This window comes from Silene latifolia, chromosome 11, assembly GCF_048544455.1.
Source record: "Silene latifolia isolate original U9 population chromosome 11, ASM4854445v1, whole genome shotgun sequence".
NCBI lineage: Eukaryota > Viridiplantae > Streptophyta > Magnoliopsida > Caryophyllales > Caryophyllaceae > Silene > Silene latifolia.
This window is the reverse complement of record NC_133536.1, coordinates 21,168,837-21,194,517: the sequence shown is the minus strand read 5'-3', so window position 1 is coordinate 21,194,517 and position 25,681 is coordinate 21,168,837. Positions and strand designations below refer to the sequence as shown.

Below are 25,681 nucleotides of genomic sequence, written 5' to 3'. Positions count from 1 at the left end.
TAAAGGAGATTAATGGTTGGGTTCTATTACTGAAACCTCAGTCACTTATATACAAACTAAGGAGCGTAATCTAATGCCTAATCTAATGCTACAATTAAGGCACTAAGCTTATATTAAGGCACTAAGCTTAATATAAGACTAGACACAAGGCTTATAATAAGGCACTAAGAATACAAGGTAGGGAACATAATATTATACAAATAATACATTTGTACTAATATTCTATCACATATCCCTTTTTTTCAGGTTTAAGCTTCTTACTCACAGACTTTCAAGTAAAGTCAAAAGGGTTAACGATAAGTTGAACAAAATGGCCACTAAGAGTGATAAACTTAGTTTTAAGGTTGACTTTAAGCCTATCAAATTTACAAAGGAGGAAACTTCTTCTTGCTTGTCTGATGTAATCATCGGGAGGGAGGAAGATGTGGAGAATATTGTAGGTGTGTTGTTGGGTTCTCATAATGTACATCACCCAAATGTTTCTTTGCTTTCCATTTTGGGAATGGGAGGTTTGGGAAAAACCGCTCTTGCCCAACTTGTGTTTAACGATCCTAGGATCACTGAGGCATTCCCACTGAAGAGGTGGACCTGCATTGCTGATCAGGATCAACAACAGTTAGACTTGAAAGGGCATTTAGCGAAGGCGGTGAATGGATTATCTGTTACTGATAAAATGTCTTTGGAGGACATACATTATGTAGTTAAGCAGCAACTTGGAGGGCAAAAATACTTGCTCGTGTTAGATGATGTGTGGACTGAAAGTTATGATCAATGGCAGAAGTTCAAAGGGTTTTTGAACGTAGGGGGGAGAGGGAGTTGGATAATTGTAACTACTCGCTCAAAAACGACGGCCCAAATGATTGGAACTGATCGAGTGCATGTGTTGCAAGGTTTGACAGAACCAGAATCATGGGATTTGTTCGAAAGGATGGCGTTTCAAGGAGAAGAAAGAGATGAAGAATTGGTTAAACTTGGCAAAGAGATAGTAAAAAAGTGTACCACTGTCCCGCTTGCTATTAGAGTAGTAGGAAGTCTTCTGCGTGGTCAATCCTTGTCTACGTGGTTATCATTTCACGACAAAGGCTTAGACTGTCTTAGTGAGAGTAATGATGCCATGATGACCCGCATATTGAAGTTAAGTTACGATCAACTCAATCCTTCTTTGAAAGCTTGTTTTGCATACTGTGCTATCTTTCCCAAGGATTGGGTGATTAGTAAGAATATGTTGATTCAGCTTTGGATGGCACAAGGCTACATTGACTCAGAGAATTTGGGCGAGGACTACTTTCTTATATTGCTTCAAAGGTGTTTTTTCCAAGATTTACTCGAGGATAAAATCAAGAAGAATGTATTGTTTAAGATACATGATCTCTTGCATGATATTGCTGAAAAAGTAGCGGGCGAAGAGATTTTCAGGTTCAGTTTTGATACTTCTAGTGTGGGTAAAAGAGTTCGCCATCTCTCTCTTGTGGATGACTCTTACGCACAACATATCTTCAATAATTCTCAAATTCGTACGTGCCTTTTTGTTAAATATTTTGACAAGGAGAGTAGCGTGGACCAACTACTAGCAAGTAAATCAATACCGAAATGGACATGCTTAAGGTCTTTAGATTTGAGTTATTCCCAGGCCAAAAGTTTACCAAACTCAATAGGTAAACTGTTGCATCTGCGGAGTTTAGACCTCTCATACAATACCAATCTAAAAGTTCTTCCCAAGTCAATAACAAAGCTAGTAAATCTCCAAACTTTGAATTTAGATTCTTGCTACAGTTTAAAACAACTGACAGATGATGTGAGCAACCTAGTTGATCTAAGAACCTTAAATGTAGCTCAATGTGATGCGCTGAGTTGTATGCCGGCTGGCATAAGTATGTTGAGCTCTCTGCACACTCTTTGCCAATTTGTGGTTGGTGCTCGACCAAGTTCAACTTCAAAGCAATGTTTTTATGGGTTGGAAGACCTAAAGCACCTGAACAAATTGAAAGGGGATTTGAAGATTGAAATAGCAGTACTTAAAAATGCAAAATTTGTGAAGGAAGAACAAGGCGGGGGAGGCTATTTAAGGAGTAAGGAACACCTAGAGAAGATTGTTATTAACTTTAGACGCGGGGAGGAGTATGGAAGCAAGGAGTCTGAGCAAGCATTGCTGGAAGAGATGGAGCCTCATCGTGATGTCAAGGCACTGAAGTTGAAGGGTTATCATGGTGAGACAATACCGAGATGGCCACGGAGGGGGGATAACTTGGCGTTGTTTGATTTCCCTAATCTTGTCACTTTGAAGATCAAAGATTGCAGTGAGTTGCTCTATCTGCCTTGGCAGATTGGGAAACTTCCCTACCTTAAAACGCTACATATTTCAGGATTGTTGAACACAGAGTATGTGGCGGACTCAGAAACACTTGTCTCGGATGAAGGATCATCCTTCTTTCCCAGCCTCCATAATCTAAGTATTCACAAATTGCCTAAGTTAAAAGGTTGGTGGAGATCAGAATCAGGGTCGCACGTGCTCAACTTTAATGACAGTAGGAGCAGCCGAGAAGCACAAGTAGAGTGGGTATCATCTCCCTGTTTTCCTCTACTAAAGAATCTCAGGATAAAATGGTGTGAAAATATGATGTTTGTCCCTTTATGTCCGCAACTCGAAGAGCTCACAATACGTGATTGCAGAAGAGATATGAGGTGCGCACCTCGTCCCTTGTCATATACCAAATTGAAGAGACTGGAAATCAACAACGTGGAGTGGCTCAAATCAATGCCAAGCGAGTACACTCAGTTTCTTTCAGAGATAGAGATAGAAATAGTGTCTGCTAGGAGAATGGAGAGGTTGGGAGAAGTAAATGAGTTTCCGACCTATTTATTGTCTTCCGTGCGAACCCTACGCATCATCCTTTGCTCTCAACTTAAGAGCGTGGGAGGATGGTTGGAGCATCTTTCTGCCTTGGAGTATTTGCGTATAGATGAGTGTCCAAAAGTGGAGTTGGGTGGGATGTCATGGCATAACCTTGCTGCTACCCTTCAATCCTTGGAATTGTGTGGATTGGAAGAGATGGAGGAATTGCCAGAGGGGTTACAGTACTGCACTTCCCTCCGATCTCTTACCATTGAGGATTGTCCCAAACTCAAATCCATGCCAAAATGGATGCCCAAACTCACCTCTCACCAGTGGCTTTTCATTGAAGGGTGTTCCGAAAGTCTCAAAGAAAGATGCCAAAAACCGAATGGGGAGGACTGGCCCCTCATCCACCACATCTCACGTCTTACCTTGCGGTAGTGTGCACTCTATCTTATACTCCGTACACTATTACGTGAATCCGATTATTATTTTATGAGATCTTAAGTTAAGTGACATTATTTATATCGTCGTTATTTGACTTTGGTAGTCAACTGATATGAACCAACCTTTTTTTTTTTTTGTATATTGTACCCTCCAATTTTTGTTGAATGAATTTTTTCTTCTTGAATCAATTCTCCATTTTTTTGTGTATGATTTACCTTGAATCAATTCTCCATTTTTTTTATGAATTTAAATAAATGACTATTAGCACAATAGGCTAACAAAAGTATGTGTATGATTTACCTTGAATCAATTCTCCATTTTTTTGTCATCGAAGTTTGCACCCTGCACAATTAGTATTTTACTACCCATAAACTTAAATGAGTTTCCGACCTGTTTATTGTCTTCCCTGCGTTACCTGAGCATCGATGATTGGCCCAAACTTAAGAGCCTGGAAATTTAGGACTCAAGTTTCTAGGGTGAAGAATGAAGATGACCATATTGTTTGCCACTGAATAATCTATGATAGGCGAACGGGTCAGCAAGAATCAAGATAAGGAAGTTATTGCAAGTGTGAAGGTCGCGTATATTCCGTCACAATTATTTGTTTGCCTTGTGTTGCTTTTCTACTGATGCACTGATTTCTGCCACCACCTGTCAGATTTATTTCAGTTTTTTATGTCAGACGAAGCCTTTTATTAGTTCGGCCATGTTTTAAGGGCTTGCGCGTAGAAATGTTTATAATTATAAAAGGCTGAGACCTTAAGTATCCAACTCTTTTTTTTGTCAGTCTGTCTTTTCCTCATTCTGAGACCTCAACTTTTCAGTTTTTAGATGCATGGTAGGTTTGGGGACTTGAATTATTATACGATGTACCGAATCCAATGCTGCTGTAACTGTGAAACTAATCCCAACAATATCGTCACATCTAGTTAGGTGTTAGAGCTTAATGCAGTATCTGCTTACGGATTAAACTCCGGTGTATTTGCAGGCTGTTCTGAGCGAATACAGGAGTACCACGAGTTCAGGTCATTGCCGCTGACCCTAGTTCTTCAAGTGATCAGCCAAAAATTGATGTCAGTGATGACGAATTTCTACAGTATTGACATATCCGAAATAAAAAAGGTAAACAAATGACTGAAGGAGAGGGTAAAATTTAAGGTTCCTTGATTTGTTCTTGTATATTTAATAGGGGATAAATTAATATAGTTCTTTTTTGTCTTTCTTAATCAATGAATTGATTTTGTTTGTGTATTTAACGGGATTTGCCTGGCTTTGATGCTGTAAATTGAATTTATTAGTAGTATACTATTGGGGACAATGGCGGAACAAGGATTTGTCGTAAGGGGGCGAAAATTTGGGGTTTTACTATTGCAACAAGGTAAGCTAGGGGGAAAAAATTCGGAAATTTGAACTAAATGTTTGATAGAATGGAGAAATCAGTTCAAAATGGGGATTTGTATATTGATATAAATAATGACTTTTTTTTTGTGTAATGGACTATCTATAGGAGGGACGAATATCATACAGGGTGGTATTGCGCAAGACCTTTGTTGTGATGGCAGAAAGCGATTATCTTATAGGCCTATTAATGTTGAAACTGGTGTCGTTCAGCAGGTAACTTTATCCTTCTTGTAGAATTGACTGCTTTTTTCTGTGTAGGATTTGAGTTTTTATCAAAGTCAGTTAGTTAGTTGCGTATAATTGGGTACAAGCTGATCTTTGTTTTCGTCACTGAATCTATGATAGACAAATGGTTCGGCTAGAATCAACATAGGGAAGTAACAGTAGTAGCAATGAGTTACGGTGTTGAATGTTTCTCATGATTTGGTGCATAAATTTTATCTTAATCATAATTTTAAAAAATGTCATTCAAAATGTATTATAAATGGTAAATATATGAATTAGACAAGTCAATACAATTCTATTTTATACAAAATCAAATTTAAAAGATAAACTTAGTTAGTCATTTAGTTAGGGACTCACGGCGGAGTCGGTTACCAAACTATTTCAAGTGTTAGTGTATTAATGTAGCTCCCGCGCAATGAGTGCGATGTATATGTAGACTTTTTACTTTTTATTGGATTATTTATAAATTTTAGATTAATATCTCGTTAATTCTCATATTTTAGCTCATTGAATTGTATTTTGTTTTCAGAAAAAAAAAAAAAGTTAATCTCAAAATTAATCAAGACCATGCCTCCCATGACCTTGCAAAACAGGCCCCAGACTCGAAAGTGAGCTGAACTTACTTCCAAATATGTCCCAAAATCACAATCGACCTAACCTTGACTAATCCTTAAGCTTTGTTGACCCAAATACCAATGTTGAGCTAACCAGAAACGACTCGATATGTAATTGACTCGATCCAAAATGACTTGAAGTGACACAAAATAATCCAAAATGACAAGTACTAAACCACATTATTATTATACTTCATTCGCTCCATTGAGTTCTTTACGTATTCCGTTTTGAAGCGTTCTATTTGATTGTTTACATTTCCTTATATGCCGCTCATTTAATCAACTAAATGACTCCACTTTACCTATTATTACTCCTCTTCAATGATTGACAATAAAGTTGTTAATTTGGTAATCCAACATATGAAAAGATTAGGTACTCCACTTATTTGCATTTTCTTAACATTTGTATAAAAAGTAAACGTAAAAAACTCAATGGAACGGAGGAAGTAACATCAAAATAAAGGTTCATTTGATACAACAGTCCCTATTAATAAGTCGTAAATAATCAATTTTGTGAAATAGTGTTTCTTAGTTAAAATAGTACTCCCTCTATTTTTCTATATATGACTTTCTCACATTTCGAGACACACACTTCTCTCTCCAATATCTCTCAAATTATATGCTTAAATATAGTCATATGTATACTCATATGAAAAAGTTTTTCATAAGGAATTTCATGGTATAATTTTTATAATATTTTACCAAATACTCCCTCCTATCCATCCTTTTTTTCCCTTTTGAAGTGGGCACGGAGATTAAGGGTGGGGAGTATAATATTGATAAATATATGAGTGGGGTTTGGTAATTGGAGAGAGGTATGAATAATTATGATTAAATATTAATAAAGGAGATGGGTGGGGTTTGATTATTGGAGAGAGGTAGGAATAATTAGAATTAAATATTAATAAAGTATATAGTGGGGTTTGATGAGTGGAAAAAGGTAAGAGTATAATATTAATAAAAACTTTCTCAAAAAGGAAAGGGGAAGAAAACCTGAATAATCCGTTTTAGGAAATAGGGAAGAAAAGAGTGGATAGGAGGGAGTATATTTTTGTAAATATTAAAGTCAAAGGCTCGCCTCAAAAAAACAAAACGTCATATATTAAAAAATGGAGGGAGTACTAAATAAAGTGATTAACATTAACCCAAAAGTAAATTGGGACAAAATGACTCATAGTAAAAAATGATCGATCTATTGCTTGTGAGAGGTTGGCGCTGAGATTGGGCGTCACCGGATAGCGCTAACTCATTTTCCAATTCGAAATAACATGACACTAAGTCACTTGAAATTAACCCGAAATCAAAATAACCCGATCTAATGTAATGCAATAAATACTGTAAACCGGAATAGTTGAGAGTCATACATACCAAAATCATGTGCGATGTGCCACCTCTACCTCCGCAGCTCCACCGAACTAAGTAATGTTATAACGTGAGATCTGAAGTCAACACCTAATAATAATGTGAATCTCGAGTAAGGCAGGTCGTAATTGTTAAATCCCATATATTTGCAATTGGAAGTCTTTGTTTTAATAATTAATTAATTTTCAGCAAAGTTGGATGACTATAATACTCCCTAAATGGTTTCTCCTATTACAAGCAGCTTACATCTTTTGGATCCTCATTCCTCAAGGTTAGTCTTCTGGTATTTCATTCATATTGTATTTCACTTTTACAAACATTGATACATTATCTCATATTTTGTTCTATTTTTAATGTGTAGGACTTATTGTATTCTGCATCTCAAATTTGGTACTTCAAATTCAATACCAAGCTCTTGATCCGCTCAAGGCTCCGTTTCTTTCTCAGGTTAGCCGCAATCCATCCTCTACTCTTTGCAAATTCTTGTTTCATCCGCCAAAAGTCAATGGGGATTTTTTTTAACAAAACGTACTTAGCGAAGTGGCGCTCAAAAGAAACACGACATTTTGCGGCGCTCAAAAGAAACCCCACCCAACTCTTTTACTTCTTTTATTAGTTACTTAATATTTGTGCCTCACAATTCATTATTTAACTCCTAATTATTGATCTATCCCTCCAATTACTAAACATCATTCAACTCTTTTACTCTTATTTTATTCTTAATTACTACTACCCTCCCCATTCCCCCAACCCCACATATGTCATTTATCAATTCAATATAATACTCCCACTCTTAATCCTTATGCCCACATCTAAGGGAAAAGGGGAAGAAAATAGTGGATTGGAGGCCGTAATATTTAACGGATCAAATATCACATCATATGTGCATATAAGGCAAATGTTTTACTTTTCCTAGTAGTGTGCAATTGAATCATTCATTTCTCTCTCTTTAATTTTTAGTTTATTTGGTTTAGTTATTGTAGCTAGTTTTGTTACCAGCAAAAATTGCGGATCCGCTCTGTTATGTCCCTTTTTTGACATCCATCTTTAACTAATATATAAGCTGAAATTTTTTATCGCAAATAACTTACGGAGTATAAGCCAAACTTTTATAAATGTTTGCTTCCTTTTACATTATGATAATGGATGGTTTGGGGATTTAGGTATTAAATGTTAAGTTTATAAGAGATATTAACAATTGTTATCAGATCATACTGTATAGAGATATTAACAATTAAAGTCAACGTATTTCACTGAAAATTGATATCATATTTCAATGCATTTTTAGTTTATTGTCGTTATAATCTACTCCATATTGTTAATGTGTAGTACTAAGACATTAAAAAGATTAAAAAAAACACTTTATCCCAAATGACATTAACAATTTAAATGGAAGTACTTTTCAAAAAAAAACTTTTTTATATAAAATAACTAGTTTTATACCCGTGCAAAATTGCACGGGATTAGATATTTAATTACTTGACGAAATGTTTAAATATTGAAAATTAAAATTGCACATAATTATAAATTTGAAATACGTTTAAGTTGTTAAAACTCTTATACAAATATATCGAGAGAAATGTACACAAAATGGTGATTTAATCATCTGTATATAAATGAAATAAGAATCAATTTGATTTGAAGAAATTAAAGTTTAAATCAATATCATTTGTAAAAATTAATGTTGGACACGTATACCAATGACTTGAAAAAACAAAACAGTTTCATAAAATTGAAACAATTTTAGTGGGTGAGGCCTACCTAATTTTTTCATTAATTTATGTCAGCCAATCAGAATCCTCTAAATAACTTGGCTTTTATATATAGAAGATATTACTACGTATTGTCAAGAAATCATCTCAAACAAAAGCTAAAGCTTACGTTGATGGTTGGAGTCCCAAGATCGGTTTTATACTCTTAACACATATATCATTACTGCATTTACTAAAGGTATTAAAAATAAAATCATCCGGGCTGGGATAGTGGCGCCCATTCCTAACCAGTTCCTAAAAGGTTCCTTCCGTGAGGACCCTTTCCCATTCCGACCTCGATACCCTAATAAAATCTTCCGTAAAAGCATGGTGTTTACACTAGACATAAATTGGGGCATCATCTTTCTTTTCGAAAGGTTATGAAAGAAAAAAAGGTCAGATGCCCTGCCATAGAATAGGAGGACATGAGATCAAGGGGATGCAGGTATAAGACTTGTCAAATGGCCAAAACACTAAGAGAGGGATGGGCTCGGGAGATGGACCATGCAGCTCCCTTTCTCCCGAAAAACTTTCCGCCCCAGATAAACTACCCACCTCGCAGTGTCCCGCGCTTCCCCCGCGGCATGATCAGTAAAGGAATCATGTGCGAAGCGGTGGAACGAGTCCCGCCGTTAACAGAAAGTCCCTAAAAATGCAATGTATAGTTAGAATTTTTTTAAATATTGCAATATTGACAGAGCAAAAAGTAGGCCAAGTTTAGTGAAAATTGGAATATTTCTTTATTTGCATTTCATTACTCCGTACATTGTAGTTTGACATGTTTAGTTTGGCAAAAAAAAAAGATGGGTTAGTGAAAGTAGCGCCCCATTTTATAATGGCAGAAAAACGTAATAATCAACTTAATTACAAGGGAGTGAAAGCACAAAAAAAAAAAATAAAAAAAAAAAAAAAAAAAATTGATTACAAGAGTATATCCTTGAATCAATACTCAATTGTATGAATTCTGCAAACAAATTAGTCTCTTATGAAATAAATATATTAATCAGAATTGAATATTCTAACCTAAATTTATACAAAAACACGACCAATTTTCATCCAGTTAAGTTTTCGCAATTAAAAGCTTTGGCCTTTCCTTAGAAGTCAAAAGAGTGGTGGATAAAAATGAATAATTTAAAGTGTAGAAGGTCTGATCTGAACTAGACTAGACGAAAGACACTAGACACTACGTATGAACTTTATTAGCATTAATATCACCCTCTTTATAAGAGTAGAAATTTTGCAGATCAGATTGAATATTGACTTCATTAGAGAGATCTTCGACTTGATTCGAATTGCAGCAGCAGTCCCCATGCTATCCATATTCATAAGAGTGGAATGTAATGCACGAACTTTCATTAAAGAACTGATATCATTAATATTAGCCTCGTAAACATTCTGATCAGAAGCATTCTGTTCATTCACAACATCAACGAGCAAAGAGTCTTCAGAGAAACCTCGACAACTAATATCCCCAATTAGGAGTCAAATCAGAATTAGTAGAGAAATCAGGAATTAATTCTCCATCACAATAAATTCCATTACCAGGAAGAGGAGGCTGATGAGTGATGATTATAATCTCTGTTGAGGTCATCTTCTCTTACCCTACCATTACTTTCCAAAAAATGATTATAAATTGAATTCTGAATATCCCGAACATCATCAATAATAGGCTGACCTTGGTCACTATCACGAAAACCTTCCTTCTGAGGATTGCTAAGTGTATTGTGATTCAGTTGCACCATTAGTTTCTTAACTCGTTGCTGCTTGTGCTCATGTAAAACTAAAAGGCCCGAGAAAGGTTGTTCACCTTGTGTAAATATCATTCCAGGTTTAATACACACACCCCTTCTGTGGTTTTGCTTTGAATCCGTAACCTTGTTAATAGGAATATTTATTATCCCTTGTGAATATTACCCCGGGTGTTATTTGACGATTTTCGGTCCAGTCTCAATGTACGTGAACCTCCCGTTTCGACTGCGGGGGTGTAATAGATAATATGTAAATATATTTTCTAATTCTCTAATTATGTATGTATATTATATGGTTAAGATAATTGCCTAGAATATAGATTAGTTACCTAGTTTATAGGATTACAATGCTTGTATATAAACTGATTGATTATTCAATGAAAGGCAGGGATTATAATTCTTTCACTTGTGTTGGAAATCATGCACCGGAACGCGATCACTTTTGAAACACTGTCTAGTTCTAGAAGTAAAAAAATTTAACACCAGATGGACTCACATAAATCCAGGTGAAACAGTGTAATTAGACCTTACCCGAGAAATTACAAACCCTCTTTCCGCTACCTTCTCTAATGCTTTATTAATTCTGACTTCAATGCTTCTCCTTGAATCTTGGCACCCCTGAACTTTATACACAATCCTCCCGCACGTGACGCAATATTTGAATAACCCTTCATACTTGAATTGTACCCAAACAAGCTTCTCATCCTCGAGCACATGAAAAAAACCAGGACAAAGAGGATCAGACAGGCCAACTTTAACCCTCATTCTTATATAATCTCCTAGTGGAACTTTACCAAATTATTTAACAGAAACTTAGGTTCCCAATTTTTAAAACCATATTAAGATATATTAAGATATACCCAAATGGGAGGTCACAAACTCTCATTCACAAACCACAACCAAGCATGGAAAAGCGAACATCCGGTGGCACAAAGTTAGGTTCCCAATTTTTAAAAACCATTAAATCCCCATCAAATGAGGCCACACTCTTATCCAAGATAACTCGATGATCAAGAGGATTGGATCAATGAAAACATATATGTCCTGCATATGAGAAATATTCACTTGCCCCTTTAAACCCCAGCTATCGGACCGGAGATGAGTTGAGATGTTCTCCCTGCATTTATCAGTCTATAATCGACAAAATATCCAAGAAGACATTTCGTCCAGAAGTCCTTAGATTGTGATATCATATTTGGGTCAAACTGTCAAAGCCGATAACTGATATGGAATGCGTCCTATTACTCATCCAACAACAACAACAGCAGCAACAACAACATCAGAGCCTTAATCCCAAAATGATTTGGGGTCGGCTGACATGAATCATCCTTTAGAACCATCCATAGGTGAACGTACACCTCAAAAAGCGAATAGAAAAGGAAAAATGAAAAATAAAAGGGGGAGCGAAAATGTAATGGAAAGTCAAATTTCAGATTTCTTTTTATAAAAACTTAAACTTTAAATCGAGAGAAAAGATTAAAACGATTTTGAAAACCGAAATAGAGTTAAGGATCCGGAATGCTTTAAAAGTAAACCAAGTAAAATATATAAGAAAGTGGTCGGTAAAAAAAATGTAATAAAGGAGAGAAGAACAAATAATTTAATTTTTTTTAAATTAAATAAAAACACTAAATATGTCAAAAAAAAAATATCAAATACTAGAAATCAACATGTATCCTTTCCCTCCATTGTGCCCTCTCCATCACCATACTCTCCTGAAGCCCCAGAAATCTCATATCGTGCTCTATCACTCTCAACCATGTCTGTCTCGGTCTTCCTCTACCTCTAGGGACCTTTTCTGTTCTCCAAGTCTCCGGCCTCCTAACTGGTGCGTCCATAGGTCTCCTTCTCACATGGCCAAACCATCTTAGTCGGTTTTCCATCATCTTGTCCTCTATTGGCGCCACTTTTACCTTTTCCCTAATCACCTCATTCCTTAATCGATCTTTCCTTGTATGTCCGCACATCCATCTCAACATACGCATCTCCGCCACACTCATCTTTTGAATGTGACAATGTTTCACGGCCCAACACTCGGAACCGTAAAGTAAGGCAGGCCTAATTGCCGTGCGATAAAATTTTCCCTTTAATCTTTGGGGCATATCTTTATCGCATAAAAACCCCGAAGCACCCTTCCATTTCAACCATCCCGCTTTAATTCTATGAGCCACATCTCCGTCTAACTCCCCATCTTTTTGAATAATAGATCCTAGATATCTGAAGAAATCTGACCCCTCAACAACATTCCCATCAAAAATAATACTCCCCGCCTCTATCGATCTCAACCCCGCCACTTTAGTGAACGGACACCTCAAATACTCTGTCTTACTCCTGCTCAACCTAAACCCACGAGTCTCTAAAGTCTGCCTCCACAATTCCAACTTTCTCTCCACCCCCTCTTTCGTCTCATCAATCAACACAATATCATCAGCAAACATCATACACCAAGGGATGTCGTCTTGAATATCCCTCGTCAACTCATCCATAACTATGGCAAAGAGAAAAGGACTAAGTGCGGAACCTTGATGGACCCCGATAGTAATGGGAAATTCTTCCGTTCTCCCAACATTAGTGCGTACACTTGCACTAGCCTCCTCATACATGTCCTTTATGAGGTCAATATATTTTCGAGACTAGAAGATGATGCATGATGCATGCAAACTTGATTCATTCATAATATACAATTAAAACTACAGTTTTGTACAAATAAAATATGAAACTATATATCTTGACAAATTAAACGGGACAAAAGTTTACACATTTATCCGTATGATAGATAATACTCCGTATTTGCTGGAGCCTGGAGGTAACTCTGTTTTCTTATCCACACGCAGGTGGTATGCCTGGATGCTGCCTGACATATAGGATAAGGGAAAATGGGCTTATACAGGAGAATATTGCAGGACTTAGACATAATAGAAACAGATGTCGAGAGATTTTGTGGATCTTCAACGCAAGATCTCGAAAGTAGAATTGCGTCGGTCAGGCATGGGTTGATGTACATCATACCATATTGGGATTCGCGTCTTGGGGGGACATACTCTCTTAGACAATTAGAAGATTTTAAGGATGGGAATGAATTCATTGATTATTGGCTGCGAAAAGTGGACTGTAGCACCGAGTCCTCCTGTGAAAGAGGTGACTGTCTCTGGCACATGGCCGATTACTTTTACTCATGTAGGAATGACTGGGTGAAATGCGTAGAGGGAGCGCTGGAAAGTCTGGAATATGTTGAGCATGTCGAGGAAGTAACTCTTTCTATGTCAGATGAGTTTAGAACCATTAAACAAGAACTTGGAGTCTTGCTTTGTTTTCATAAGTCGATGGCGAATCGGAACTTAGAAAAGTTGGAAGAAATTAGGCCAGTGACAGATGATTTGTCTATTCGTATGGAAGATTATGCCCAAAGAGCTATGCGCATCTTTAAGCTACTGCCATTGAGCAACGTAGATGGAAAGAGCGAAATTTCTACATTGGCGAAGGAGATAGCAAAATATGCAAGTGACTGGCAGGACATTAGGTATTACAGACACCCGAATCTAACCATGGAAGACCCATGTGGACCCGAGTATGAAACTCTTGTCTGCGTCACTAATGATCTGCGATACCTTGTGATCAGACTAATGATTTTTGTTCCTTACAATAAGAAACTGGACAGTAACATTGTAGCTCAAATGAACGGTATTCGATGTGCACTTAGTCCTACATGGACTAAAAAATTTGTGGAGAGTGGCATATCCTATGCCATTGCAAGAGATATATATACCTTGGCTGATGAGGCGAGTCATATATTTTCGGATCTCGAAGAATATAATAGAAGAGATAAAGAGAAGATTGCTCACATTAGAGATGTTGCCTGGAAGATATACATGAAATACAATCTAACTCCCACTTGTATTGACGATTTCTTCAGATGTGCGAGGCTGATTTTGGAGGAGAGTGTGTTATGTAATACTCCTGCTGCTAGATATATGAGGGATCTCAGCTTACTCCACACATTTATCAAGGACACCGGAAATATGTTGCAACTAAGTATGAAGCTCCAGGATAAGTATCACCAAATTCAACTAATCTTCTCTGACGCTTGGATGCGACTCTGGTCACTCTGCTTAACAAAACTCAAGAGTAAAAATGAATTTATTACTCTTTCTCTTGACATCTTCAAAGACATTACAGCAAAGATGCCGCACCCTACTGATCTATTACTCGACTTGATCAAATATTTAGTCCAGATGCCTAAAGCTAATGAGCTTTTGCATGAGCTTCGCAGATCTCTCGTCACAGCTGAAGATGACAACCTATTTGTAAAGTTAGTTTACTCCCTTGAGATAAATCTAGTAAAAACTCTGACGGAGGGAGTAGTTGATGTTGTTGAAGATGTTGAGGTTGAGGTCATTGAAGCAGCACACAATTATATCTTATTTTTCAGACAATTTAAATATGATGCACGCTTTAGTCTGAAGGAAGGAGTCAAGGGCTTCAACGCATCGCTCAGACACGCTTATGAGGAATATATCAAGTTTCCATGCATGAAGCTGCCCATTTTTGAATTAGAGTTCTTTGATTTGCTCGTGAAGCTGACAGAGTTTAAGGAAAGTGATATTTATAATCCAGATCAAATTGGAGTACTCCATGATGATTTATCTATTTTCTTTTCTTTTCTTCGACCTTATATAATGAGGCGCGACAAACCAGAGGAAGTTAATATGCTATGGACTCAGTTTACGAAACTGGGCCGCAAAGTGAACAATATGATAGACACATTTGAGGAGTTTCCTACATGGTATTATAAATTACGAGCTTTTTATGTCTCAGAAGAGGTTAAGCTTATCAAAGAAAATCTGTCGAAAATTTCTAGCAGGGAAACATCCAAGACTGAAGTTGAGGGCTCAGGTGCACGCGTTGAAAACCATATGGAAAAAGGCCACACAACAGAACATTCCAAAGTTGAAGACCGGTTTGAGGAGGAAGATAGACTAATGTTGCAACTTACCACAGGGTCAATGAGTTTGGAGAAAATATCGATAGTTGGTATGCCTGGTTTAGGCAAGACAACCTTAGCCATGCGTCTATATAAAGATTGTGCCAAGTCTTTCCATGCTCATGCTTGGTGTTATGTTGGACAAGAGTTTCGACGGAAAGAGCTTCTCCAAAATATCATAGGTCAGATTAGTGAGCGACCTAGCAGTGAAATCAATGCCATGAAGGACGAAGATTTAGCTACACTCTTGAAGCAGTGTCTACGTCAAAAAAGGAACTATCTCATAGTCTTAGATGATGTATGGGATGTTGCTGCTTGGGATGCTCTTTGCAAAAGTTTTCCAACCTGCGACAATGGAGGTAAAATACTAATCACAAGCAGGTCCAACATCGTCGGAGAGAAAATCTGTGGTGATAGAAATGTAACAAGTGTTGGAGAACTGACATTGTTGAGGTACTTGTCCGTAAGGGGTTCGATGCAAAGTATCCCATCATCAATTAGTCGTCTCTTGAACCTTGAAACACTCATTGTGAGAGGAACCCACGGTGAAGTTGAGGTTCCTCACACAATTTTCAATCTGAGCAAACTAAGAGATCTCCTAGTGGATAAACGTGCAAGAGTTTGTGTGCATCAGAGTAACAACAACTGTTTAAGTAGTCTTCAAAACTTCTCTACCCCAGTTCTTTTTGGGAGCATTGCTGATCAGATAATTTTAAGGTTACCAAATCTTCGAAAGCTAAGATGTATAATATTGGAAAAGACATTCGACTGGTCTCTTCTTGATCGCCTTTGTCACCTTGAATCTTTGAGAGTGTTCTATCAAAGCTGGAGTCCATTTTGTGGCAAGTTTAGATTTCCCTCGAACCTGTACAAACTAACACTTTCTGGATTTAAGTCACCCTGGTCGGACATAGAAAAGATTGCTGTTATGCTGCCTCGGCTTGAGATCCTCAAGTTACTGTTCAGAGCCTTTGAAGGGGAACAGTGGAGCACAACAGCGACTTTCAAAAATCTGAAATACTTGAGAATGGAGGGGCTTAATATTAAAGAATGGGAAGCATCAGATGATAACTTTCCAAGTCTAGAGCGATTAGTTGTCCGCCGATGCAAGTCACTTCATAAAATTCCGGAAGAATTTGGAAGCATTGGATATTTAATGGGCATTGAAGCACACTGGTGTGATGCATCTCTCGGGAAGTCGGTTCTAAAGATCAAGCGGGATCAGATTGATGGAGGTAACATGAAGTTCGAGGCCATAATCTATCCCAATGTGCTCGACCTTAGCGATGATGAAGAGCTTAGTGAGTAAGTAACTCCCCGTTTTCTCAAGGAAACATTCAAGAAATTTCACGACTGATGAGTTGAAGGATTCCAAGCAGAAACTTGGTGCGATTATGGTTTACGAGTATTTTATAGTGCTGTAAGTTTACCGTTGCTATCTGTAATTTCACGACTGCTTCATGTCAACAGATTTTCAAATTAATTTCGGATTGAATTCTGTTTTTGTATTGTAAACTTCGACCATTGTTCTATCACTCTATCCCAGTTTTACAGAAACATACAAAAAATTTGAAGCATAGATCAGAAGTCAGAACCCATAATGTATTTGGTTAACCAAGGGTTTCGGTTTATGACCTGACCATGGTATCGATTAAAGCAGTTATCAGCGTATCGCTTTCAGATAAAAGAAAAAGGGAAAATGCAAGCGACTTGATCCCAAAACTAAAGTGACCATCAGGCAACGGGGACATGAATGTAATCCACAATGTATGAATTAGGCAAGTAACAATAGCACCAATGACACTATTGAAAGTGTGTCATAATTTGGCGGATGGATTTTATCATCATAAAAAACATCAACAAAATGTATTATAGAAAATCAAATTTAGAAGAAAACTTAGGGGTCGTTTGGTTCGCTGGAGGAATTAAAGTTCCAAGGGAGTTACAATTCACATGATTTTGCAATTCATGTGAAATGGAAAAAAAGTGTTTGGTTGGAATGTGGGAAGTGAATTCCATAGGAATTTCCACTTACCTAGGGGGACCTAGGTAAGCAACTTCCCCCATCATGGAGGAATTAGAGTTCCTATGGAACTTCAATTCATGTGATTTGGGGCAAACAAACAACCCACCAATTTTACAAATCACATGAATTGCAATTCATGTGTTTTATGTTGGGTAACCAAACAACCCCTTAGTTCGTCACTTAAGTCAGGGACTGGGACTCAGGGGTCGGGTACCAAAACTATTTCATAGTATTAGTGTATACTAGTCTAGATATCGCGCAATGAATGCAAGATATATGTAGACTATTTACTTTTTATTGGATTACTTGTAGATTTTAGATTAATATTTCATTAATTTCATATTTCAGCTCATTGAATTGTATTTTGATTTGAGGAAAAAAAAAAAGTTATTTCAAAATTAATCAAGACCGTCCCTCCCCAACCTTGCAAAACTGACCCATACTCGAGAGTGAGTTGAACTTGCTTACCCGAATATGACCCAAAATCAGATTGACCTAACCCAGACTAGGGCCAAAGCTTTATTGACCCAAATAACAATGTTGAGCCGAAAAAAACGACCAGACATGTAATTGACTTTATTTGAAATGACTTGAAGTGAGACAAAATGATCCGAAATGGCAAGTACTAAGTCATATTAATATTATTATACTTCATCCGTTCAATTAAGTTCTTTTTGTATTCCGTTTTGGGTCGTTCCATTTCATTGTTTACGTTTCCTTATATGAACATCCTTTAATCTACTAAATGACTTAAATTTTCTCTATTATTACTCCTCTTTAGTGATTGTGACACTAAAGTTGTTAATTTGGTAATCCAACATATTATGAAAAAATTAGATACCCCACTTATTTGCACTTTATTTAACATTTGTGCAAAAAGTAAATGTAAAGAACTCAACCGAACAGAGACAATATACATCAAAATAAAGGTTCATTTGATACAACAATCCCTTTTAAAGAGTAAATAATTAATTTTGCATAATAGTGGTTCTTAATAAAAATATTACTAAATAAAGTGTGTAACATTAACCCGAAAGTAAAACGAGACAGAATAATTCATATCCCAAAATGATTCGATCCGAAGTGACTCAATCCGCTATGACCCAAATCTAAAATAACCCGATAACAAGCCACTTAACATCGAAATTAAAATGACCCGACCTATTGCAAAAGACACAGCTAATAAAACCGGAATAGGATGTGGCGATGTGGCACCTCTACGACTCAACCTCCACAGCTCCACCGAACAAGTAATGTTATAACGTGCGATCTGAAGTCAACGCCTAATAATTTGGATCTCGATAAGGCTGGTGGTCGTTTTTATTAAATCATATATCTATAAAATACTATTAAAAGTCTAAGCTAAAATGACCCATAAACTCCATGTAGACAAATTCAGATAGGATTTAAAATGCCACGCAGGATTTAGAAATGTCACGTTTATTTACGGACTGCCACGTTTGAATTTTATCTACAAATCAGTTGAGCCTCAATCAAACATCCCAATTGAATTCGCAATCAATTATATCATTGACACCATCCCTTTGTTTCTTCCTTTCCATCTCCCACAATTGAATTATATGTTAATGTTCACAATAAAAGCCAACTTAATATCGCTCACCCTAATTCCCACTTTAAAACCTATGACAACGATGGAAATCTATAAATACTATAAAAAGGCAATCCCTGAACATTTCTCTAATCCACATGTCATCTATAAAAACCATCAGAATTCTACATGTTATGATATACTGAGTACTATTTTTCTATTTTTAAAAGAAAAAACACAGCAAAATCATTCGTTACATTTCTTCTCCATCTGATCTTCCTATCCAAACTTAATTCCATGTTCTAACTTAATGCTCTTCCTCACATTGTTGATAAAGAGACGTTCCACCTTCCCACTCCATATTTAATACAGTATAATCACTCCCACAATGTATTTAATAACCAATGTATTGATTTCTTCTGTTTTCCTGACCATTGATCTTATATCTGCAGATTATCTCGGTTATTAAAACCATGACATTAACATTGCAAAATTGTATATATAACTAATAGTCTTGAGAATTGTCTGAAAGGATAAGTATAACTGGCAGTAACGCGAGCATCCTTCTCTGTATTCCCATCATCATTTCGGTGGAATTTCGACGAACTTTGTACAGTATTTACGTGGTAGATTTGAAGTGTATGATAACCCAGTGCAACTTTTGTATCAGCCTTTCTCTATCAATGACGCGATCACCCACCATTCCCTACAACCGTTCGTTTCCTCTCATAGATAAGAACTTTCTATAACATGGAGCTCTTACAAGTGTTCCCTATAGCATACATAAGTTTGCCCTATTTCCATTATATTTAGTCGTCCATTCTTTTTATTTGCCCATTAACTAATTTCGAAATATAACATTGATTGCATTAATTTTGATTTATTTATTGTTTTTTTATTTTAGTTGTTTTGCAGGAATTGTTGTTTGCTATGTGAAATTGACTCAGAATGGCTTGTGTGGAGAAAATAATTGGCAGTGCAATGGTAACAAATCACTCATGAAGCAAATTACAATACAGAGTGTTTTTTAAAACAAATTTATAGTATTTTGTTTTGATTTGTTACACTACTACAGATATAGGGTATAACAACGCTCCCAATAGTCATAGAGTGTTTCATCATCCTTTTGTTCCACATTTGATATCTCCTTCTTAAGATGAGAAGATTTGGAGGCGGGGAAATACTTTTCAAGGAACGCCTTCTTCATTAGAGCCCAAGTAGTGATACTACCCGGTGGCAGGTAATATAGCCAATCACGAGCGGTGTCTTTGAGTGAGAACGAGAATGCTCTCAACTTGATTTGTTCTTCGGTGACGCCATTTGGTTTCATGCTAGTGCATACCACATGAAATTCCGACAAATGCTTATTTGGGTCCTCACCACTTAACCCATGGAATGCGGGTAGTAAGTGGATCAAACCCGACTTCAATTCAAATGTGGTGCCTTCCGCCAAGGCCGGAAAAGTGATGCATAAAGGTTGTTGAGTGAGCTCGGGAGCGGTGAGCTCCCGCAAGGTTCGGGTTTCTCTTGCAATTTTGATGTTTTCTTTCTCCTCCTTTTTGTCTTGATTGTCGAATAGAAGTTTTCGCCTTATCTCTCTTCTAACACGAAAAAGAGTTCTCTCTAATTCTGGATCAAAATCCAACAATTTCTTTTTAGTAGAACGGGTGTTCGGCATAAACCAAACACTAAACTAAAATTGAGAAATAAATAAACAACTGCACAAAATAAACAAACAATAGTCTTTCCCCGGCAACGGCGCCAAAATTTGGCTAGACTTGTCGTGAGTCTTCAAATTAGTATTTTTATCCACTACAAACTCAAACTAGTAGCAAGTGTAAGTAGGGGTCGATCCCACGAGAAAGGTGTTTATGTTGATTAAATGTGTGCAAAGTTAAGTAACCAAATGGGGGGGTTTTGAATGTTGATTTATTCAAGTCTATTAAGTAATCTAAGGCAATGAAAATGTAAAAACAATATAAGTAATTGTAAATGTAAACAAATGATGAGAATAATTCTTGGACCAAGTAATTTCCACCAACTGGTTATGAATTGATAATTGACTCCTCTAATCTATTTCATTATTGAATACTTTGCTATGAAGTTGTCGACTTCTAATTCCACATGATATTAGTTATTAGCTACAAGCGTAAACAAATAATCCTTACAATGTTGTCAATTTAGTCAAGCGCTTAATCGTATCAAAATTGTAGAATATAGCGATGGAATTTAGCAAAGATGAATAAATGAAGAATACAAGTGATGCTCCACTTTGATTCATACAAATTTAATCATTTATAACTCAACAATGATGAATTAGCATACTACTTGATGAATTATAATTGCTACAACGGAATAGGTAAACAAACAAAAGATTCATTCACCTAATCTAGCAATGGTTAAGTAAATAATAACAACTAGTTGATCATTCTAGATGTATAATTAACAAACCAACAATAATCCAAATTAAACTTGATATTCAAACAATGAAATAGAAATAGAATAAGAGTCTTACAATTCAATAACTAAATTGGCTTCAAGAACTTGTTCCAAGATGTAGAACTTAGCCCTCCATACAAATAATAAAAACAAACTTGAAATTGGAAATTGTTTATGTATTCTAATGATTAAAGAGGTAGGGAAAGTATGTAAAGTATATCCAAATTGATCAACAACATCTCCTTATATAGGTCTTAAAAGAGCATCTTCATAAAGTCTCATAAAGTATGAGCATAATTCCCAAAATAAAGGAGAATTAAGGACTTGTTGGAATCCAATGCGAAATCCAATGCTCAGCCACTCCGAGTGACACTTCCTTGTGATGCTTCCTTGCTTTGACCTTAGTCTTTGGGCTTTGACTTGCTTTAAAATCCACACTCACATGACATCTTTAGCCTAATACCAACCTCTAAAGAAGCCCTCTCCATACATAACAATAAATCAATCCAATTATCCCATAAAAACACACAAGTCCATTACCAACCCAACATAAGAGACATGTAATAAAATCCACTAAAATGCTTCTCAACCTATCAATTAACCATCAAAATAACTTTTATTGACCCATACTAAACTAGACTAATCAGAATCGCAGAGAAATGTGGAGGGCTGCCACTTTCAATTGTTATGATAGCTAGAGTTCTTAAAAACAAAAGTGAGACGGAAGATGGTTGGAAGGAAATTGAAAGGAGCCTGGATAATCAGCTCTTAAATGCTGGTTCTAGTACGGTAGAACTAAGTTACAAACATCTATCAGTATTCAGTTCTCATGAAACAATGCTTTCTATATTGCGGAACATTCTCTAAAGGTACAGAAATCCCTAGGTCGAAACTGATACGACTATGGCTTGCAGAAAGATTTGTAGAGACTTCCTATGAGCAGGAAAGCTTGGAAAGCGCTGCAGAGAAGTACTTGTGCGACCTAGTGGACAGAAGTTTACTAATGGTTGCAAAAAAGAGGGTCTGATCATCGAATTCAAGCCTGCGGGATCCACGATTTGCTGCTAGACTTTTGCGTACAAAAAGCAAAAGCGGAGAAGTTTCTGATTACAATGGAAAGGTATGAGCTAGTTATTCCCCTGCTTTCATAACTTTACATAATTTCATGCTTCTTCAACTCACCTTAACACCCACACTAAGAATGTCATTGGAACCAGAGTAGATCGGATACAAAAAAATGAATTATCGGTTATCAAATATGAGGTAAACCATGAAAATAAACAAGATAAATAAACAGGAAAAGAAAAATAGGAAATACGGAGTACATAAAGTTGAACTGAGATTGATGTATCGTCCATGGCTATGGCAAAATGAAAATACATGTACTTTATACTGTTTATCCTCTTCCACTGCTTATGTGATTTACATTCCAGGTGGGACGATCCTGCAAGTCGTCAAAAACGTGGCCGCCTATGCGCAACTAGCGATCAATTAGTGAAATTAGAATTTGAGGGATGAACACAGCTAAAACCGCGCTCTTTGACTTGCTCTCCAACATTTGGAGGATGGAACCCCTAGTTTGTGTTTCAGAATTTCAAATCACTGACTTTGCTGGACTTGGAAAGACTTGGTATAGATGATTGCTCTTTTGCAAGTGTATGAGAACTGACATTGTTGAGATACTTGTCCATACGAGGTTGGATGAAAAGCCTCCCATCATCTATTAGTCGTCTCTTGAACCTTGAAACGCTCATTGTGAGAGGAGCCCGCGGTGAAGTTGAGGTTCCTGACACAATTTTCAGTCTGAACAAATTAAGAGATCTCCTGGTGGATAAACGTGCAAGAATCTGTGTGCATCCAAGTAACGACAACTCTTTAAGCTGTCTTCAAAACTTCTCTACCCCAGTTCTTTCTGGGAGTACTGCTGATCAGATAATTGTAAGGTTACCGAATCTTCGAAAGCTAAGATGCATAGTATTGGGAGAGCCATTCGACTGGTCTATTCTTGATCGCCTTTGTCACCTTGAATCTTTGTGTAATACTACGGATTTTTATAAGCTAAGTACTCGACCGAGTAGAGCCTACTCGACCGAGTAGTGTCAAGGGTGTAGTTTGTTTGGGTTCTGCCGAGGAATACTCGGCCGAGTATGATGAATACTCGACCGAGTAGAGGATACTCGGCCGAGTATGCCTATACTCGACCGAGTATCAGGTCTGGCGAGTAATATTTCAGCGGTTTGATGCGGGAGTGTTTGGGGTTATTTTATATTCAAAGTCAGTTTCTAAAACGTCATTTCAACCCTAATCATTCTACGATCTCTCTAATCACTCCCCAATCATTCTCTAATCTCTTTGTGCGTGCAATTGTCGTAATCCTTGCGCGTAATCTCTCATCCTACTGTTGGTAAGTTCATTTCCCATGTCATTTATGTTCTTTTAGGGTTACTGTATATATGGAATTTGGGGAAAAGGGGGAATTGTGCAATGTGTGATTGTGTTATATGGTTATTGTATAGGAGAAGACTTCATAAAGGAGCCTTTTCGATTGTTCGGTTTAAAATCTTCTTTGTTGATTGCTAAGGTAGGGTTTCCCTACTCAGTTATGTTTAATTAATTTGAGATGCTGTGATTGTACTGTGTATAATTGTTGTTATCTGCTGACCATCGGAGGATGGGTGTTGTGGTGACAGTGTTGGTGTTGGTGTGGTTATGTTGTGACAGTTATGATGTTGTGATAGCTGTGATGCGGTGTGTGATTGTGGTGGAGTCACTTGAGGGAGTGGCTTCACACCCTAGTTCGCCCTCCGTGGAACCCGTCAGGGGAGGGGATGTGCACATTAAGGGACAGGGATTGTTAGTCGCTCGTTGATGAACTGGACTAGGTGGGGAGGGGCTACGGTCACCCACTGGCGGCGAGGATTACCTGTTGCGATGGGTAATCTGGCAGGGCTACACACTTCGGTGTGTAGTCGGTTACTGTGTGAGATCGATGATCAGCTGGTGGTAATGTTTGTTGTTTTATATTGATTGAGTAGTACTGACCCCGTGTTGTTGTTTTGTAAAACCTGCGGTGATCCATTCGGGGATGGTGAGCAGATTGTGACAGGTGATACATTTACTGAGCTTGGGGCAGTCATGGGAGAGTCACCACGCTGGATTAGATGACACCATCACGAGCCTTAGTTATTGTTTTGGTAGTTGTTGCCTTTTGGATAATTCGTTTATTAGATTTTGGAGACTATGTAACTTTTATAACTACCGTACATTAATAAATGTGTTTGGACTGTTGCTTTTGATATATACTAACCTCGGGCAACCGAGATGGTAACAACCTTTCATGCTGGGGTAGTCCTGGTAAGGTACCTTGGTATGAGGGGGTGTTACAAAGTGGTATCAGAGCCGACGATTCCGGCACCTAAAACTAATGAACCCAATGAACTTAGGGAGTCTAAATAAAATGAACCCGGGGAGAGTTGTTTGGAGCTACCGCAAAGACTTGGGAGACGTCTCGAAGTCGCACTATGGCCCTCACAATCTCAAGCCGGTCACCAGAGGGAATTTGTTGTGAGTCTTTTCGATGCGTGTGTGTGGTATGTGGAACTTGAATGGTTGAATCATGTGAAAGGAAGTGAGATGTGTGGAAACATGTGTAAGACATGGTGAAACTTGTTGAAACGGATTTAGTATGAAATATGTTGGCATGTTAAGTGTTTATTATGTGGCTTTCAAAAGAGTAGTGGTACATGGGTACATAATCATGATAATGTTAATGATGGGGCATATTCTGCACCCGCTGACCGAGTCAACATATTGAGCAAGGTCAAAGCTAAAAGACAGCAAGTCAACATATTGACAGCCTAGCCGACAAAGCCTGTCGGCCTGTCACTTGGGTCTCGGCTCGACAACTAGCCGGCCGAGAGGCATATCCGCGTACTCACATCCAGTCCCCTCGGCATGGAGTCAACCAGGCCTGCCGGCCTGTCATGGGTCTCTCGGCCGAGGGTAAAACGGTCTTTCCACCTGCTACGACCAATTGGCCACTTGGCCACTACGTGACAAAAGGTGAAAGTCTATAAATACTCATCATCTCTCATTGAGAAAACGATCGAAAAACTAACTGGAAAATCTGGTATAAACTCCCTTATCTCTCTACAATATACTTTGCCAAGTTAACATACTACTTATCCCTCTAAGTTTACTGACTTGAGCGTCGGAGTGAGTACGCTCGGTACCAAGCCGAGCCCTCAGTTTGTTCATCTTTACAGGAGAGAGTGAAAGGAAGAGACGAGCAACGACATCATTCAA

At 37.4% G+C, this 25,681-nt stretch overlaps 2 protein-coding genes across 3 annotated transcripts; both read left to right on the top strand.

Moving 5' to 3' along the window:
• The first annotated feature begins 234 nt into the window (after positions 1-234).
• On the top strand, positions 235-6,065 carry LOC141611341 (putative disease resistance protein RGA1). The gene is made up of 3 exons (XM_074429863.1): positions 235-3,270; positions 4,269-4,402; positions 4,788-6,065. The coding sequence occupies exons 1-2, from the start codon at positions 311-313 to the stop codon at positions 4,276-4,278; spliced, it is 2,970 nt and encodes a 989-aa protein (XP_074285964.1). The 5' UTR covers positions 235-310; the 3' UTR covers positions 4,279-4,402; positions 4,788-6,065.
• Positions 4,805-16,902, top strand: LOC141611340 (uncharacterized). Of its 2 annotated transcripts, none has more exons than XM_074429861.1 (4): positions 4,805-4,894; positions 7,124-7,153; positions 7,244-7,329; positions 13,216-16,902. In XM_074429861.1, the coding sequence occupies exon 4, from the start codon at positions 13,258-13,260 to the stop codon at positions 16,669-16,671; it is 3,414 nt and encodes a 1,137-aa protein (XP_074285962.1). In that variant the 5' UTR covers positions 4,805-4,894; positions 7,124-7,153; positions 7,244-7,329; positions 13,216-13,257; the 3' UTR covers positions 16,672-16,902. The 2 variants fall into 2 exon arrangements, with proteins under 2 accessions (XP_074285962.1, XP_074285963.1); XM_074429862.1 differs by lacking the exon at positions 4,805-4,894 and adding an exon at positions 6,644-6,994 and having other exon boundaries at positions 7,072-7,153.
• The last annotated feature ends 8,779 nt before the right edge of the window (positions 16,903-25,681 follow it).